The 21058-nt window shown below is 32.4% G+C and overlaps 3 protein-coding genes across 3 annotated transcripts; all 3 read right to left on the bottom strand.

The window, feature by feature from the left end:
* Positions 1–370: 370 nt before the first annotated feature.
* On the bottom strand, positions 371–2421 carry LOC140809728 (glucan endo-1,3-beta-glucosidase-like). Its single transcript, XM_073167444.1, has 3 exons — positions 1253–2421; positions 721–1009; positions 371–646 (listed from the first exon to the last, which is right to left on the bottom strand). Exons 1-3 carry the CDS (start codon positions 2306–2308, stop codon positions 618–620), a joined length of 1374 nt encoding a protein of 457 aa, XP_073023545.1. The 5' UTR covers positions 2309–2421; the 3' UTR covers positions 371–617.
* A 1913-nt stretch (positions 2422–4334) lies between these two features.
* On the bottom strand, positions 4335–7575 carry LOC140808876 (heterogeneous nuclear ribonucleoprotein 1-like). Its single transcript, XM_073166196.1, has 6 exons — positions 7415–7575; positions 7285–7325; positions 7037–7200; positions 5642–5741; positions 5353–5522; positions 4335–5091 (listed from the first exon to the last, which is right to left on the bottom strand). Exons 1-6 carry the CDS (start codon positions 7456–7458, stop codon positions 4591–4593), a joined length of 1020 nt encoding a protein of 339 aa, XP_073022297.1. The 5' UTR covers positions 7459–7575; the 3' UTR covers positions 4335–4590.
* A 1004-nt stretch (positions 7576–8579) lies between these two features.
* LOC140809760 (uncharacterized) lies at positions 8580–11282 on the bottom strand. Its single transcript, XM_073167477.1, has 3 exons — positions 10926–11282; positions 9883–10096; positions 8580–9193 (listed from the first exon to the last, which is right to left on the bottom strand). The coding sequence occupies exons 1-3, from the start codon at positions 11163–11165 to the stop codon at positions 8769–8771; spliced, it is 879 nt and encodes a 292-aa protein (XP_073023578.1). The 5' UTR covers positions 11166–11282; the 3' UTR covers positions 8580–8768.
* Positions 11283–21058: the final 9776 nt, after the last annotated feature.

Below are 21058 nucleotides of genomic sequence, written 5' to 3' on the forward strand. Positions count from 1 at the left end.
GTTTGATTTTGATCGAGGAGTTACTTTACCGGCCACACTCTTCTCGACCCATTGATTGTTCTTCTTTGTCGCCTTTATCAAGCTTATCTCGAGGACATTGTATTTCGAACGAATGCAAATTTTAAATATTATAATTTTTTCAAGTTCGATGCTTAATGAAAGTCAAAATTTGGCTCCTTCCCGATTGAATTGAAAATTTGGCAAAAACTTGTGTGAAAAGGTCCCAAGGATATTACCCATCTCACAGATAAAGATTCGTGAGACTGTCTCTTGAAAATTTTGGATTTGATGTAGCACAATGAGATGGATTTGAAATCGATCATAGTGACTCAAAAAATAATTATTTTGGATTCAAAAAGATATGCCAAACAAACCAAAGAGATTTATTATTAGGGATTTGAAATCTATAAATTCAAATTCATGAAAGCATATACACAACTGTAATGGAAACAAATTATGCACAATATTATTATTTCTTCAATAATCTGAATTTTCACACACACAAATGTTCAGGAAAAAAATTCCGATGGAGCTTAAAAATTCTAATAAATAAGCCAACTAGTTAATGATTGCTGCAAATGAGTTCACTTTCAACTTCCCCAGTATTACTACTAATTTCAAGCATTATATGCACATTCTTCATAACCTGCACACAAACCAAATAATGATTAATATTAATCAAATTTCATTCCAAATCTCCCATTCCGTAGAATTACTTACTCGGATCATAAGTCGTGACTACGCCAGTGTTGATGAAATAGCAGTTAAAGTCGTGGCGACCATTGGCTTGGTAATATGCGTTCATGGCGTACGAAGCATGTGATTTAACGTTGTTGGGATTGAAGCAATGGCCACCGACCTGTATAGGCTTGCAGTCAACCCCCGTCCCGCAGACGAAGTCTATATTTGCTTGTAATGCTGCATCAGTGACGCCTGCTTTTGGTACGCACCATTTCTTGGCATCCCAGTTTGACGTCGGGGAGGGAGCTAAGGGGGCGGGAGCTGCAGACTGTGGAGAAATAAATCATTAATGAAGTTCATTAAAACAAGAATAAGGACTGGCTTTGTTTGTTTGCCAAATATTAATATCTAATCATATTGGATTAAGACCCAAAATTTAGTAGATTTAAAGATGAACCATATATTTATCAAAAAAATATGCATGAAATTTATTCCTAACATAGTCTAATTAAACGTACTGATGCTCAGCTAGCCAGTATTCATGATAGAGATATCTTCACACGTACATTACCTTTGGGTTGCGCTGTATGCCTACATCGTAGACTGGTCGTAAATCGGGACGAAAAAGCCCGAAATTTTGCTCCGACATGCCCGGCTTGAGATCCTCATTAAACAACGAAAAAATGTAGGTCTCGAAAGTCCTGTTAGGCATCAATGGCGTCCCCACACCGGAGCTCAAATGCTTAACCAAATTGGAGTTATACGACACTGCATTGTCCAAACTAACGCCCAACTGATTCGGGTCGCCAGCGGAAGGCCAGCCAGTTTCCGCCACCACGATGTCCACATCACCGTACCCGACTCGTTTCATTGCCGAATAAACTGCGTCCATTTGAGCATCAAACATATTGGTGTAGTTCAGACCTGTGGCCGCATCAAATACACCGTTGTTTGGCTTGAACAAGGCGTAGTTCAGAGTTTCCTCGTTTAAGCCGAAATAAGGGTAGGGGCAGACCATGAAGGGCGTGTTTGTTCGCTTGTGGAATTCCAGAATCGGTGCGATGATGACCTGGTCGTACCCTGCCCTGAACCGGCCCGAACTGGGGGGGTTGGAGATGGAAAGTATGCCGAGTGAGTGGGGAGTGGAGACCTGAATGTCTGTTAACCCCGCGAGTCTGAGGGCGTATTGGAGAGATTTCATTGCCGGGAGGAGATGGCCAATGAGGTTTTTGTCTCCGGTGGCCATAATTTCATTCCCGACGGCGATGCGGATGATCTTGGTGGCGGGATAGAAGGGGAGGACGTTGTTCGCAACCCATAGCTTGGCAACTGTGGGTCTGGTGACGGTCGAAACCTCGTCATTGGGGACGGTGATCGTGAGTGATACGCCGGTGTTGGCGAAGGCTCTGATTATGTCCGGGTTAGCGTCGAAAATCTTCACCTTATCGATGATGGTTCGAGACTGGATAAAGGCAGAAACCTGAGAAGGAGGCAGGAGGTTGTCCGCGACCGTGCCGTAGTTAACCCCTACGGTGAACTCCGCCGTGGAAAGATGGCGGATCAGAATGAAACAGTTTGTGAAGAGTAGACCGAGTAATTTGGAGTGAAGATTGTAGTACAAAGCCATGTTTGATTGCTGCGGAGAAAGTGAACGAGGAAGTTTAAAAGAAAGACAGCCAAGTGAAAATGGGACGTGGCGGAGTGGCAAGGATATGGAGAGGATCCTTCATTGTTACTATATATATATTTTATCTGGATTCTGTTATGGAAATTATAATTTATATCCCCCAAAAATATTTTTTTGTCTATTTCAAATTTGAAATGTGATGGTCGTTTTTTTTTTATTTTTTCTTCACTTGGAATAAAAATTTCGACTACTACCATATTGATATCATAAATAAATTCGTAAGATTATATAAAATCATTAACACATAAAGGAATAAGGCGAAAAAATTCCAAAAGCCACCAACGTACCCACATAAGAAACACGTGATTTGGTTCCATTTAAAACCATAAATCTGGGCATCAATTTGGCTTGGTTTGAACGAATTGAGAAATTTAGATTTAATTCAAAGTCAATACATACAATTTATCTTGACGTGAAATTTTTTATTTATTCATTCTATCCGTGTCTATTGTGTGAAAAAATAAGAGCACAAAGTTTGCAGATGGTGGAAATCCTAATTTATTTCCCTTGAAATATGTAAATACGCACAAGTTTTGCAGACAAACAAGTTAATCTATCAATTCCATTGAACCATACATACGATGATATTATACAGCGAGTCCGTTTTCTTCTCAATATTTATCTCAAAAATCACTAAACCATTTCCCAGTCCTCTTTTAACGCTATTACAGCTAAATTATTTACCCGAAACGACGGAATAGTTTTGAATTTTTAAACATACAGTCCAAATACAGCCTCAGATAATCCATCCATCTATTCCAAAGCTAGTTTATTCAGGAGGTGAAGTGTAATAAATGGAATCGAAGCATTTGTAGAACTGTGAAATTATAGCATGTGACAAACACAAGATATTTGATTGACATAAACGTTTGCTCTGAAACGTTTTAGTTTGGAATGAAATTATAGCGATTGAGTTGGGCCTGAGTTTTAATCTTTTACATAAGACATACGACTATTTCAGAATCTGTTCAAGAGAAACGGTCGCATTCTAAGTTAACGACATCTACAAAATATAACAGTACTTAAAATTACATGGAAGTATTACTACATGCCTACATTAGTTATCGGTTTATTTCGCGTAATAAATCCAACTTAAAAAGCAGCAGTTGATATAATACAACTTAAAAAGCAGCAGTTGATATAAATCCAACTTAAAAAGCAGCAGTGGATACAATCCATAAGATTGAATGAAAAAACTTTTTGGGCGAATGTATATGTACCAACACAGATCATTTACAAATAGTATCCAATCCAATCCAAAACTGTTTTGACAACATTTGTAAACGACCAAGTTTGACAAAGAAATGGAAGATCAGTTTCGAAAAAAGGGCCACACGAACATAAGCGTGTGACATGTCACATACCAAGATAACGCAGAATTGCCACCAGAAATGCCATCGAAAATTCCAAAACCTGCAATAAGGACCGGCAGGGTGCAGATATATAGGGTTTTTAACAAACACAATCTCTTGTAAGATGGTCTCACGAGTCAATTTTGTGAGAGAGATCACCCATGAAAAAATATTACTTACCTACTATTTCACAAATCAAAATTCGCTGTTGCTTCCCAATTTCGTGTTAGCTAATAACAGAACTCCACTTGCATTACCCAAAATCTTAGCAGAGAATGACAACTAATCAATCAAACTATAGTCTAAAGGCTGGGAACGTAAAACCAGTGAAGCTAAATTGACTTGATTTATCTTATATCTATATTGACTAAAAGAACCGGTTGGTTTTATGGGGAGCATGAAAATCGGACTTAAACTAGTTGAGACTAAAGTCGGGTGCAATGATAACCTCAACAAAACAGCACGTTGGTTTCATAGTTGAGCAAAAATTATGAGCCTTATGTGATAATAACTGCCTTGCAAATAGCTTTTGCAGGATGTGCAAATTTCTATATAACAAATTATCTAGACGGAAAAGACCTTGCAAATGGACAAGGCCAATCTACACCCAGTCGTACAACTAGATAAAATTCATACATAATATGTCTAGCTCAAAACAACTAAAATAATATCTCAATATGGTAACTAGTCAACACGGTTCAAGCACAACCAAACTAAGCATAGAGGGAATAAGAAACAAAAAAGTAAAGAGCTAGGGGTCTTCTTATCAATCTTCCTCTATATGTTCTCCTTGCTAGTCCATGGAAATCTAGTAGATTCTGAGCCATATGAAGCAGACATGAGAGAACTAGAGGATGCTTAGGGTAACATCTACCTGGCATAAGGATGGTAACGACTACCGCCACCATAACCTGACCTGCCACCATAGTACCCTCCTGCTCCACCATAACCAGCACCAGGGCCTGAATCATAACCAGCACCAGGGCCAGCCCCACCATAACCACCGTAACCACCTCCTCGGCCATACCCACCTAAACCTCCACCATATACCCCACCAAAACCTCCCCCATAAGAACCGAAACGACTAGAGTAGCCAAGGGGACCATCACCCCGATAGCCAAATTCAGTACTTCCATAATCCCCATATCGACCACCAAATTCACTTCCACCGCCATATCCACCATAGTCATCAAACCTACCACCAAATCCTGATCCCGCTGACCTATAGGAAGCAGGACCAAAACCACCACTTTCATAATCAAAACCACCATAACTATCCCCATAGTTGCCACGACCCCTAGAGTTACTACCATATCCTTGAGCAGGAGTTGGGTTTGAGGGTTTCTTTGGTTCAGCCTTCTTGACCTCAACCTACAACAAAGAAGCAAGTTAACCTAGAACTTTAACCTGCAATATTTTGTCAGCTAACACTTAAAATTACAAGGTGAGTTTGGAACCTAATACCTGAATCTACCATAGTAATCTAACAATAGGTGGTTGAAATCACTATATTAATATGATCTACCCAGTAAAATAGCTTCAATATCTCACCAATAAAGAAAGATCTGTACTAAGAGAAATCCAGTAATTGAAGTACACAAACTATCAGGGGAACCATCAAAAGAAACTTACCTGGGTGCCTGACATATCAATCATATTTCCATTAACCAGCAAACTGTCTACAACTTGTTCATTGTCAAACACAACGAATCCAAATCCGCGAGACCTCTTGGAAACGTGATCTCTAATAATCTCATGCTCCACAACCTCTCCGTACTTGGAAAAGAAACCCTTTAACTCCTCTAAGTAAAAAGAAATCCACGATCATCGAAAAAATTCATAGAACAAAAAAGGTTAGCAACCAAAGTAGTCTATACACAGACACGCGAGTAAAAGCTATCATATAATATCCCATATGCACCTTCAGTTACAGTAGTGGGAATCCCGCCAACAAATATCTTTTTAGTTTTGAAATCTTTGGAATCCCCGGATCCTTTTGGAATAGTTCTTTTAATCTCAACCTGCTCCATAAGGCATCAGTACATGAGAATTCCAGAACAAGTAGATAGTGGAATGCGGAGAGGAGCTTAATAAAAAAGCCAAAGTATCATTCAGGCACATCATGAAACTAATAATCACCCAAGTTTCCAACATAGTAGATTAGTCAGATCGTGGCATGTATCAATCAATAAAATAAACAACCAACCAAATTAAAATTGATATCAGCAGCAGCCAATAAAAGTTTAGCAGTGTCAATAATACCATGCACTGCACTGGGAAATTTTATGTTCCAAGGACCTACCTTCGTTGTTAATCTTAGCATTCCTATGGGTACACCATACACTTACTCAGATCTATAAAGCTGTTGTACCGCGGCTATTTGATCACACATAAAAGACGTAGTAGATACCATGCACTGCACTGGGAAATTTTATATTCCAAGGACCTACCTTCGTCACTAATTTTAGCGTTCCTATGGGTACACCCTACACATACTCAGACCTATAAAGCTGTCGTAGCCTTTGATCACACCTAAAAGACATACTAGATGGTGTGTGTCTGCATGTGGATCAATGGTCGCAAAGAATTCAACAAACGGCGTGTTTACAAAAAAATTTAAAAATATAAAAGAATCTCATTCATAGAAGTCAAATAACGCTTCAGAGAAGACAAGAAAAGAAACTAATCATCGAAGTGTCCCTAAAGTAAAAAAAGCAAACTATGACTAATTTGATCAATTGCATGCGTTGTAGAAACACACAACATGAAGTCGTGAATTCTACAAAAAAATTAGAGCATGTTTAAAAGATTTCCGCAAATGTATTTCTCTTTAACACTTGGAAGTAATCATTCAAGTGCCTTGGGCAAGGGGAGTAAGATATATTAAAAACAGAACAGAGAAGGGAGATAAATAAAAAGGAAAAAAATAGAACATGGTATTAGTGACTGAGGTAAGTCTTTGGAACTCCCTGCACTGGGCAGAGCTCAAATTTTGATGAAGGATAGCACCTTACAGAACCAGGGGCTTCAGTATGCTCTTAACAACTAATTTCAAAGTCCTTAGGCAATTCCTACACTTATGCCAAGGTAAAAAACCATTTTATACATATCATAAATAGTCACAATTACAGAATAAATATACAAAATAGGTAACAAGCTAGGAAAAGAAATTGAATAAAATATGGGAACACCATTATATTCATACCAAACAACATGACATATTTTTGTTACCTACAAAAGCTTGTGACTCAACCGAAGGGGACAAAAAGCTAGTAAATTCAAGAAAGTTCAATGTCAACCAAACAAAATATATTACCTGTTTCCCATTGATGATATGGGTTTCAGCAATAACAGTGTCCACAACAGCTGGGTCTGCATAAGTTATGAAACCAAACCCCCTGGGTCGACCAGTAAAGCGATCTTTCATTATAACTGAATCAGTTATCTCTCCATACTTTCCGAAGTACTTCACGAATGTATCTGTAAAATCAAATATATGTAACAGAAAATTCACAAGTAATCGCAAAAACAATCAAGGAAAAACGGATTAAAATAAAATCAAACCTAAAGTTGTTTCTCTCGACAGACCACCGATGAATATCTTCCTGAAAGCCAAAACATTCAAGCCCACAAATCTTTAGTAATAGTCAAATACATGAAATACGTCAATAGAAGAAGAGGAAGAATAACGCACCCAGGGCTTGCGCCATCACCGAAATCGGGCCTCTTGGAACCCATTGAAGATTTTGACGTTCGCAGATGTGGAAGCGGCGAGGGGCTAGGGTTTCAGGTTTTCCGTCAGTTGGAGAAATTATCAGGCTCCTAATCTTGTGCGGATTTTTTATAAATAAATATACCAAAATATCAAAAAACAATTAATTTTGTCCTCGGTCCCATGATTTTATAATTTTTTAGTATTTCTAATTTTTTTGACAAATATAAACTATAATATAATTATTATTTTTATTATAACATACACAAACACATATGTGTTGCATATGCATAAAATATATTTTTATTAATTTTAATTTAGTTATATTTTTTTCTTCACGTTATAGGATAATGAGACAGTGGAAATTATGATTTAAGATAGGTGACTTCGTGGGTCAATCTTCGTGAGATGTGTCTGAGTCGGTCAGAAATTCATCTCACAGACAGTATCACATGAGTTAATTTTTTTTGAAAATTATCCCGTCCAATCATAATTTTTGCAAATCATTTTTAAAAAAAATAGAATAATTTTTAATATTTTCTATCCATGTATCTAATTTTCCAAAATATTTGAAAATAAAACTCCGACGGAAGTAAATAATAGTAATAATAGTTATAAAAAAATTAAGAAACTCGTTATACAAACTTTAGTAAAAAAAATATGACTTAAAATATATATTTGAGGCACACTTATGTGTGTCACAGCTACATAGCTCCATATATCTTAATGGATAATATTATTAATGCACCTACAGCTGCGTGTGTGAAAGATATTTATTTTAATTAATTTGATTTATATTCAAGTAAGTGTAATATCATAGTTACATATATTATTAATTAATGAAATATTATGCTATCATTTGGATTAATTATAACTATACTAAGATTATATCAAAATTTAAAAAATTACTGAGGAACTAAACAAACACTAGAATAGACAACAAGCCATCCAAAGGAGTGAGTCTTATGTAAGACCGTCTCACGGGTCATAATCCGTGAGACGGGTTAACCCTACCCATATTCACAATAAAAAGTAATACTCTTAGCATAAAAAGTAAAACTTTTTCATGGGTAACCCAAATAAGAGATCCGTCTCACGAATATGACCCGTGAGACCGTCTCACACAAGTTTTTGCCCATCCAAAGAATTGAAACCGCAAAGTTATGCTACGACCTATTCCATTAACTTTACTTTGCAGTCGCTCTCCCAATGGCAGAACCAGGTATTCTAGATACAAAATTGCAAATCTATGTATATCCTCTTGATATTAGACCAAGAGATCTAATAACTCGATTGGGAAATAACAACATTTTATTTTACTCAACTGGTCAATAACTCATATTTCTTTCCAAGAATCATTCATCCTTGAATTTCTGAAATCAGCTCCGATGAAGGATTTTAGTCTCCTGAGCAAACCAATGCAGTGCTGATGAGAGGAAGAAGTGGCATCAGGATGAAGGCTAACTATTCTTTGGGAAGGAGATTCCCACTTAGCCTCTAAATAAGCTAATGACCTCCATGGGGGTAGAGGCATCGAGTTTTGCTCGAGCGAGAAGCGAGTTGCTTCAACCATGATTTCAAGATATTGCTTGAGCTTGGTCAAGGTGCCAACGTATATCGGAGGAAGCGAACTCAAGACTACATTGTACGGCTTCACTGCTCTTGCTATTTGAAAGTGACTTCGGAAGTCGATGTCAATGACGTACCTTTGCGGGTCTTCATTGTTTTCGTGGGTTATCACGTCTATGAACTCGTGTTCACCTACAGCAGAGGGGAAGATGATAATTATAAAAGATGGTTTAAACAAAAATAAGATAGGAGTTCTATCATCGATCGTTAGAACAAAAGGGGACAGATTTTATAGAAAATATGCTGCTTGTTTAATTCCACCTAGCAACCACAGAAGCCACTACTTGCACATGGGACAGGCTGCTCTACATTTAGCTATGTCAGGTACCATTAAAGCAAAAGCCTTGGAGCAGCAAGCATATGATTGAAGTTAGTTACATCATGAGACAGTTATACTATGTTAAAATTTCAAGCTGGAAAATTCTTAGCTTCGTCAATTTAGTTTCTGAGAAAGTGTTCTCCCTCGTCCTTTCTCAAAATAATTTTACATTTATAATTTTGAAGTATATCTCATTTCACACATATAACACGATGAAGTAACCAGTCTTAACACAAGAATCACAAAAATAACAATCAAAGCCAATCATGCCAACTCTCAAAAAACAATCCGGACATAATCAAAATTAATTTCTCTCCCAGTTCTTGAATGAAAAGAAAACCAAACACAGACATGCTTCTTGTGTAGAACTGTGAAACAAAAAACTCTGGTTCTCTCAAGCGGCTACTTGGCATTTACACTCACCAGATTTTTACCAAAAGTTTTGCTTCCATCCAACATAACTGATATTATATATTAAAAATCATTTAGAACTGTGCAATACCTCCTGGAACTTTTCCAAAGCCCTGCCACCTAGATGCACATAGAGCAGCATCATAACCAGAAGACCGTAGAAGTTTCACTAGAGAGTACAGGATGCAGCTAGAATCACACGTATCTGGCTTCCCTCCTTGGCTCATCTCAGATATTGAGAGGATCAAGGATTTAACGATCATTGCCAAGTTACTTTCATACTGGTCGATTGAGCTGTTGCAACACTGCAAGTTGAAAAATTACGACAGGAAACTGTAAAGATCTCAAGTACATATCCCCGTAAAATCCGTTAATTATCTCCACGAAGAAATAGAGAATATATTAAAAATAAACTCTCAAATAGCTCCAGGCTTCTATTTTTCAAACAAAATAAGATAAAAAAAAAATCTAGAAACCAAAGTTCTCAATGCTAACTTAAACATCAACTTAAACAAAATGTAAGAGCTTAACGCTATCCATGAATTTTGACTTCTTCAAAGTTCTTCTTCATTGTTAAATTTCATATTATATTTCCGAAAAAGAGCTCTACCGGGGCAGGAACATCATATCTAAAACTTATTTTGTTTCAGATACTACAAGTTTTGGGTTTGGCATCATTCGTGATTTTGCAGTACGGCTATAATACGACGAACATCTAAAACTCTCGAGTAGATACATAATATGCATTCACATTTTTTTTTTGTTGACGAATGCAGTCAAATTTTTCAATCCTAATTAAATTTGAAAACATGATGCGGATGCAATTATTTTTGTAAGTATAGGTCTCCACGTGTTTATAAATCTAGCATGATGTTATTTATGCAAAGTCGAATTGATTTTTCAAAACGAAAAAAGCCCAAAAAAACGATCGATACAAGGTAATAAACATGACTTCTCATCATCATCAAACAAACGATCTTAAAGAACAAGTACTAATTTTAGATCATGTCATTTAAAAAATCAATGAAAACAACTAATTTTAGATCCAACACAACAAATAAAAGTGATAAAAATAGCCAACAAAACTAATTAAAAATTTCTACATACAAGTAAAAAGAGAAAAAAACGACTGACGGAAATTTTCTCGGCCAGAAAAGCCAGGTCAGATAAACCTGAATCGGTTTCGCTGCTACACCAAGACTCAGCTCCCGTGCTGCCAATTTCTATGAAATCCGTCACCATTGCAGCCAAATCATACTCGCTTCCCGTACTCCGACAACGAAGCTCTCCCCCGACATCCCCGCGGATATTGCCCAACAAATCAAATCCTCTGCCGCCTATAACTACCGGCGATCGATTCGTCTCTTCCCGCATCTCTTTCCCTCGATATCCTTTGAAATCGGAAAGCAGGGATCGAATCCTTGAACTTGAAGATTAATATCGGAAAAGAGACTGATTGCCGCGTCTTCCAGCAAACGTCAATATGAGTACGTCTAAAAATTTAATCTATTTATAATTATTATATTAGCTAGAGTTTTCCTTCTTCCCTAAATTTAAACCATCTCATCTTACCTTTTTTTTTAAGGCAAAAATTTGTGTGAGACGGTTTCACGGATCGTATTTTGTGAGACGGATCTTTATTTGGATAATCTATGAAAAAGTATTACTTTTTATGTTAAGAGTATTACTTTTTATTGTGAATATGGGTAGGGTTGACCCGTCTCACATATTGGGATCCGTGAGACGATCTCACATTAGACCTACTCCTTGGATAAATAAAAGAAATCTCATTAGTCCGTATTAAATCTCAATTCTATGGATGAATTTCTATTCGATTTTATTTTTGAAAAAAAAAATTATGTCCAAACTATTATTTTTAACTATAAATATGAATTGAATCGACATATTAAATGAATATAAATATATGAGATTGTTTCACAAAATATTTTATATTATTATAAAATTCAGACTTGTAAAATAAATATTCCTGTTTAATAATTGAAATATATAAATATTGCATTTGGTAATTTCTTTTCATTTTATATATATATATATATATATATATATATATATATATATATATATATATATATATATATATATATATATATATAATATACCGGTAATTTTTTGTAATAAATTTATAGCTTCTCAACATATATATTAGTAAATTTATCGAAGTAATAAATTGGGAATTTAATATTCAAATAAATTTAAATAAAAATTTAAAATGTAACATATATTATTGAATATCACAAATTAAATTTGATTTTCATAGATTATTAAATATACGTATTCCATTTATATTTGTTATATTATAAACTGATAAAGTAATCATTTACACCATCGACAAAACAAATGTAGAAATGCATAAATTTATAGAAGATAAACATGTAAATTATTTAAATCTTGAATTCATTGATAATCAAAACCTAAAAAATATTTACAATTTAATAAAAATCTGCCAATATGTAAAATTTCAAAAACAAAAATTCGTGTGAGACGATCTCACGGGTCGTATTTTGTGAGACACTGAGACGGATCTTTTATTTGGGTTATCCATGAAAAATTATTGCTTTTCATGCTAAGAATATTACTTTTATCGTGAATATCGATAGAATTAACGCGTCTCATTGTTAAAAATTCGTGAGACCGTCTCAGAAGAGACCTACCCAAATTCAAAAAACAAAACAGATCAATATATGATTTATTTATCTATACTATTATATTAAGTGTGAGGGCCTTAGAATAACTTCCTTTGAGGACACCAAAATAAGTAATTCCATAATTACCCTTTTTCCTCTACTAAAAACTTTTTGAAGTCACTTCATATTTTAAATATAAAAAATCAAAACAAAACTTCCATTTTAAATCGTACAAATTTTCTAAATCGAAAATAATTTCGTGTTAATTATTTAATACTATTTACTCAAATTAAAAATAATAATAACACATATAGCACATGCAATGCATGTGCATCTTTTACTAGTTTGTAATATAGCTGGAGCGCCAATAAAACCGAGTTGGACTGCTAAAGCGCGGCGGCTAATTTAAAATTATATAAATTTTGAGCCCACACGGCCACACGTCAGGCCGGCCCGGTCCCCATTCAACAATTGACTTATGTTGTTTCATACAACTTGTTCATATAACAGATCGATAATCAAATTATTTTATTTTATAAAAATAGTTCAACAGGTCTAATTATTCAATCGAACAGTCCGATCGAAAAATTATTATATTATATAAAATAATAATAAAAATGAGTCCATTTAAAATTCTGACTCAAAAATATTCAGAGATCTATTCTAAAGAAAAGATGGTAGAAATCTACATTGATGAAATGAAAAAAGATCTTTATAAGAATATGGGATGCTCCGATTCAAAATCAGACCAATCAATGGCTTCAGATTCCAGTGATAATCAATTCATACATCTAATGAAGATGCATGATGCACAGGATCCAGATGAGGATATTCCTCAATTATCCCAAATTGAGGATATATTTGAAAGTTTGAAGAAATCTCTCAAAGATAATACCAAAGATGATTAGAATCGTTGAAAGTGGAATCTCACTATTCAAGAGTTGGTGGAATAACACATCATCATGGCATATCATGACAAAAAGTGGGTGGCATATCACTATTTACTTTTTGAATTTTGTAACCATGTTACTTTTGCTTTAATAAAGCATTTACTATTTTTATTTGAAGATGGAATCCGGGGTTTGATGTCCGGCTCTTCTATCTATATATAGGCTATTTCTGTGTTCTTAGTGGAACACGGTCGAGTTTGCTCCCCTCTCTACTCTCTCTTGTACAAAACCCTTCTGAAGTATATCAATAAAAGTTTGAAGTTCTGCTTACAACCTTGTAAGTTTACTGTTTTTATTTTTTTTATTTTTTAATTTAAATATTTCAGTGATTAGCCTGAATGACAGGCTAAAGTATTCGTGCTAAATTATTTTCCTTACTATGACATGATCTATATTTATTTGTAACTTGGAATCAGATTGATATAATAAAAGATTTATTTAAATTTCTGGAATTTAATGTAATATAAGAGTCTTTGGTTAGAACATAAGGTAAGAAGATGAACCAGGAAATGGTTAACACAAGGTTCGAGTTTATCCGGGAAGATTAAATTCATGTTGTAGCCCTTCAGCCTGCTTAGCCGAGAAATGGCGTTTAAGGCGTTTATGGGTGATTTTTTATGAATTTATGATTCTTTGGGCCCTCGATAAATCCTCTGTTGTTTAATTTCTCTGGTATATCTTTCGTAAATCCTTTTATGTTTCGTAAAATTCCAAACAAGAATCTTATATTCATTATTATTCTGGAGTTTAAATTTCTCCTTTTCTTAGCTCAATTTGAGTTGAAAATTGTATATAGGCTGAAAACCAATAACTTCCATGTGTGCGAAAGCCACTAAGGAAAAATTTGGTAAAACAATGCCACGTATCATATTCCTCTTTGATTATAAGCACCATATACATATGATGTATTGGTAAAATATCTTTCCATAATAATCCAAGGAGTTTTTTCCCATTGGATATCTTTTTCTTCTATGAGAAGAATTAATTCTTTATGTTTTGACTCTGTATAAAGAGCTGTATCATTATCATCTTCTTTGATGATATTAGCATATGATGCTGAAGACTGAGAATCAGAATTATTTTTCTGCTTTTGTTTCAAGAATTCTTGAAATTCATTGTATAACTCATTCTGCTCAGTATTACTGGCTGATGACGAATTAGATAAATTCTGGGCTATTAGCCTCTGTTTACCATGTTGAGCAATAATATTAGGGGGTTTTCCCCTGCCACCTCGCCCTCTATAAGAGGACTCTCCTCTGCCTCGAGAGTACATATCTGTAGATGAAAACATTTAAGATAAATATTCTCGAGTTAAGAAATCTGGTAGATGATTATCTTCACCTTTTTTATAAATGATCTCAAAATCAAAAGGAGCTAAATGAGCCTGCCATCTAGCAAACATTTGCTTAGACACATCATGTTTAAAATCTTTATTAAACATAAACTTTGCAGATTTGCAGTCAGTTTCTACAATTTGATCCCATAAAGGATTTGCCAGCATAAGACAAGGAAGATTTTTAACTTTATTTTTAATAATTTGAACAGCTTTAGTATGCTTATCTGTCCAAGGTAAAGGATTTTTCTTCAGTCTATCATATAGGATAGCAGAATCTTTAGTAAGATTTTGAATATAAGGAGAAATATAATTTAAACTTCCTAAAAATCTTTGCAACTGAGTTTTATCAGTTATTATATCTGGAAATTTTGAACCAAATTCAATACTTCTTTGAATAGGAATTATTTTTCCTTTTTCAATCATATGACCAAGAAATCTAATATTAGTTTGAAATAAAATCATTTTAGATTTTGAAATAACAAGACCATTTTGAATAACAATATTTTTGAACATTTCTAAATGTTTAAAATGTGTTTCAATATCATTAGAAAATACTAAGATATCATCTATATAAACAATTATAAAATTGCTATAGTTATAAAAAATATCATTCATTATTTGTTGAAATTCTGAAGGGGCATTTTTAAGGCCAAATGGCATTACTGTCCATTCATAATGTCCTATTGGAACATTAAAAGCAGTTTTATACCTATCAGATTCTTTTACTTGAATCTGCCAAAATCCTGATTTTAAATCAAATTTTGAGAATATAATTGCATGAACTAATCTATCTAATAAATCTTTTTTATTAGGAATAGGATGCCTAATCCATTTCAAAACCTTATTAAGAGGTTTATAATTTATTACTAATCTAGGAACTCCTCTTTCCTGCTCTGAATGTTTATTAACATAAAAAGCAGTACATGACCAAGGAGATTGAGAAGGTTTTATTAAACCTTTATCTAACAAAGAATGAATTTCATTCTTACATAATTCTAAATATTCAGAATTCATTTGACAAGGTCTAGTCTTAGTAGGAATATTTTTCTCATCAAAATTTTCTTCATATGGAAGGGATATAATATGCTTCTTTCTATTCCAAAAAGCATTTGGAAGATCATTACATATTTCTAAAGAAAATTTATTATAAATAATTTTTATTTTTTCCTGTAATTTAGGATTCTGTAATTTTTCATCAATTGTAAGAAATTTTATTTCTTCTTTTAAAGAGTTTATTTGAAAGGTTTTTCTTTCAATCTGTTCTTGTAGTTCATTTAAAATTCTATGAACAGGTTTAGTTATAAACTGAAAAGAAATAGGATTACCTTGATAAGTTCCTATTATACCTGTTTCATCAACATGAGTTAAAGGATAAATTTGATATATAAAAGGAAGACCAAGTATTAGTTGGCTAGAAATGTCTTTAGCTAATAAAAAACTGGTTTGAATACAGTTTTTATTTTTGCAAATATAAGCTTTAGGTAATTTATAATTTATTTCTAAAGGTTCTCCTCCTGCATGAGAGAGAGAATGAGTAGTTTTATGAAAATATTTTGTAGGAATTAATCCTTCCTGTATTACGTTTAAATCTGCACCACTATCTATCATAGCAATGAAATTCTTTTTATAATTATCAATTAATAAAGTAATATTAGTATACCATTTTTGAGATATAATCATACTTAAAACAGATAAATGTTTCTGATTATTATCAGGAAATGAAATATCTTGAATATTTTCAAAACTTTCAGAAATTGAATTATTATGGTTTTCAATGACTGAAATACGATAATTTAAACTATTATTGTTATCATGTAAAAATTTTACTTGTTGTTTAAGATTATCAATCTCTTTAACTAAATCCTGTATAGTAACTGGATTTTGTTGACTATATTTTTTCTGTAAAAGGTTTTTAACTTCTTTCATAGAATAAGCATGTTCTTGTTTAACAAGAATGTTATTATCATTATTGCTTGTTGAAGCAGTATTTTCCATTTGATCTATAATAGTGGATTTTAATATTGGATCCTTAATCATCTTAAGGAATTCTAGAATATTATTGTTAGTTAAAACATTAATATTTAAATCTTGAAATTGAGACATAAGTTTATAAAACTCATCATTTTTATTATTATTATCCTCTATAGGATTTATACAAGATTTTCCTTGAATACAATTATTGCATTCTTCTAAATCAGAAATATCTGATTCATTATCCAGAATTTCTTCTGAATTATAGGATTCTGAAGAATTCTCAGTTTCACTATCAGAATTGTTATTAAAATCCATTATTATTTTAAATAATGTTTCTTTTAGATTATCTTCTATATCTAAATTATTAATTTTGTTTTTAGCCCAACATTGATTAGCATAATGTCCTGGCTTTTTACATTTTCTACAAATTATTAATTTGTTTTTGTATTTATCTTTTTTCCTATCAGCTTTAGCTGATTCACGAATTTCTTTTCTTTTCATTTTTCTTTCTTTTTGTCTTTCAGACAAATGTCTTTTCTTATAAATCTTTTCATCCTTATCTTTAATTTTCTTCTTACCTTTATTAGGTAAGTCCATACCAAATTGATCACAAAATTTACCTAACTGTTTTTTCTCAAGTAAATTCTGTCTTTTAATTTGATTATTTAATTTTAATTCATTACAGAGAGCTAAACCCTCTTGAATACAAGTATTAATCAAATTACCATAAGTATAATTATCATAAGAGATATTTATATCTTCTTTTCTTAATACTTTTCTAACCCTTTCAGCAAATAAGAAAGGTAAGCCATCTATGAATTTAGCTTTCCACAGACTATTATTACAGTCTGGAATCTCATAAATACGAGATAGGAAAGTATCTTTATACCATCTAAAATCAGTAAGTGTTTTACATTTTAGATTACTTAATAAAGTTCTAATTTGTTCACTATTATCAGTGAATTTTCCTGTGAAATGTTCAATCATAGTTAGTATTAATGTATACACTACATTTTCTAATTGAATATTATTTTCCATTTTTATGGAATTAAAGATTTCATCTTTTTGAGAATAATTTAGATAATTATCCCACCAACCTTTAAGTTGGCCAGTAAATCCTGCTGTTATCATTTTAGCAATATTCTTATCAGTATTACCTGATGATTTACACACAGTGCTATACATTAACATTCTGTGAGCAGTATTATAAATTTGCCTATCACTATAACCATCAATATTCCATTCATAAATATTTTTCCCATTATAGCTATTAGAATAAATATATTCATTCTCTTCAATGAGAACATCCATGTGAGTAGGTTTATTATAGTAATATTTGGATGTAGTGGGTCTATCAGCCCATTTAATTTTATTAATTTCATTTTCAGAATGATTATTAATCTTATCTAATTCTTCAAACTCTTCATTAAGAGTATTTAAATTAAGATTTCTAAATTTTTCTTCTAATAATTTTTCTATATCAGAAACAGAAGATTTAAATTTAAAATCCTTAATATCAGGAGGGGATTGAATGGATGAGGTAGCAACAGAAACAATATTATTTTCTGGTTCTTCTATATGAACATCTGGTTTAATTTTATTAATAGCTAAAATAATTTTATCAATACGATCTTTAAGAGAATTAATCTCTTCTCCTATAATCGTAAGATATAGATTTGTATAATTCTGTTTTTCAATTATCTGATTAATATGTTTAACAGTAATTTGTAACATATCATTTTCAAATAATTTTGAAAAAGCAGTAAAATTTAAAATTTTATTATTCTTTTCTATTATAAAAGATTGTTGAGGAGGATAAACAGATTTTTGAATCTGTCCTGAAGAAAGTTTATAATTCCTTTCAAGAATAGAAATATAATCTATAATAAATGTTTTAAAAAACCAAGGAACAAAATGTATAAGTTTATTCTGGTTTTCACAATATTTATAAAATGTTGAAACAATATATTCAAACTCTTCTTCAGAAAAACTTTTAAAGTACCAATTTCTGAAAGATTTCCATTTGGGTAAATAAAATTCTGCATTGATCTTTGCTCTAGCAGAAGATCCTTTAGTAAAATCAATCTTTGATTTACTATCCATTAAATACTGAAATTCATTTCTGAAACTGTATCAGTTTCTCTAACTTTTTGAAAGTTACTTTTATGAACAATATTATTTTGATTTATAATTAAATCATCTACTGTATTAGTAGATTCTAATTCTTCTCTAACTTGAGAAGTAGAAGCTCTAGAAGTTTGTGGTATATCAACCATATAATCTAGAGGAGAAATAAAAGAGTGACTAGATCTTGATCTAGCATAAACAGAAGAGGGTAATAATCTTCTTTGTTCATTATTAAACTGTATTTGAACAGATCCTTTATTAGTTTGTATGACTTGTTCTAAATCTCTATTTATTATAGGATTTTTAGGAACAGCTTGTTCAATTATCCAGTTTTCTGGAAATTCTATTTCTTCCCATTTTATAGATCTACGAGTTGTAATGTTAGATCTATTAAAATTAGTTTCTATAAGAATAGTTTCATTTAATTTTTTATCTATTCTTTTACACATAGGATTTAGTGTAAATAATGGTTTATAATAAATACGATAACAGATACATATTACTTCTGTTCCAGGAGTATAATTATAACCATGAGTTTTAACATTTAATGTTAAAGAATCTAATATATTAATATCAGACAAAGATAAAGATAAATTTGGATAAACATCAAAATATACTGGACCATGTGCCAGACTAGATTGAATTATTCCCATAAGGGATTGTTTCCAATTCAAATTTCTTCCATCTCTTAAAGCTGCTATGAAGCTTTCTGGTAAACCTTCTAATGTTAAAGGTCTAAAAGCAATTTGAATTAATCCTATATGAATAAATTTATAATTTTTCATATAAGGCATAATATCTTTATTGTTTAACAATCTTATCACCATTTCATTATTATGAAGAGGTACAGAAGATTCTGTAGTTTTAACTACTTGTTTAAAACCAATTCTTTCAAAGGTTCCTAACTTATAGATCATTTTAGAATCTATCTTAGGAATAGTCCATTTATTCAATAAATCTAAATTTTCAGGTATATCATATTCTTCATTTAAACTGTTATGAACAGTTTCTTTCATACTGAAAATATTCATTTGAATAAAAAGTGCTAAATTATTAACCAGACTATTTCCAAGGCTCTGATACCACTTGAGGCTTGGAATCAAAGAGGAATATGATACGTGGCATTGTTTTACCAAACTTTTCCTTAGTGGCTTTCGCACACATGGAAGTCACTTGAGGCTTGGAATCAAAGAGGAATCTGATACGTGGCATTGTTTTACCAAACTTTTCCTTAGTGGCTTTCGCACACATGGAAGTTATTGGTTTCCAGCCTATATACCATTTTCAACTCAAATTGAGCTAAGAAAAGGAGAAATTTAAACTCCAGAATAATAATGAATATAAGATTCTTGTTTGGAATTTTACGAAACATAAAAGGATTTACGAAAGATATACCAGAGAAATTAAACAACAGAGGATTTATCGAGGGCCCAAAGAATCATAAATTCATAAAAAATCACCCATAAACGCCTTAAACGCCATTTCTCGGCTAAGCAGGCTGAAGGGCTACAACATGAATTTAATCTTCTCGGATAAACTCGAACCTTGTGTTAACCATTTCCTGGTTCATCTTCTTACCTTATGTTCTAACCAAAGACTCTTATATTACATTAAATTCCAGAAATTTAAATAAATCTTTTATTATATCAATCTGATTCCAAGTTACAAATAAATATAGATCATGTCATAGTAAGGAAAATAATTTAGCACGAATACTTTAGCCTGTCATTCAGGCTAATCACTGAAATATTTAAATTAAAAAATTAAAAATAAAAAAAAAAATAAAAACAGTAAACTTACAAGGTTGTAAGCAGAACTTCAAACTTTTATTGATTTACTTCAGAAGGGTTTTGTACAAGAGAGAGTAGAGAGGGGAGCAAACTCGACCGTTATATAAATAATTTTAAAAATTTTATCAAAAGATTAAAATCAAAATAACATCATATAATCGAATATAATTATCTCTATATTTTTTAGACAAAAAATAAATCAAAACAAGCTCTAATACTACTAAAATAGTATTTTTAATAAAGTTTGAAATCTAAATAATATATATAACTAAAAAAAAATTTAAAATACAAGAAAAATAAATTCTTAAAAAAATAAAAGTGATGAACTAGTCGAATTAGTTTTTAACCGCTTCACGATCGGCTTGACCTATTCTTGATCGTTGTGACCGTTAGAATGGTTTATAGAGTTGGTCTGAACCAGATCAGTGGTTGGTTTCCGGTTACA

This window comes from Primulina eburnea, chromosome 13 (genome assembly GCF_022965805.1).
Source record: "Primulina eburnea isolate SZY01 chromosome 13, ASM2296580v1, whole genome shotgun sequence".
NCBI lineage: Eukaryota > Viridiplantae > Streptophyta > Magnoliopsida > Lamiales > Gesneriaceae > Primulina > Primulina eburnea.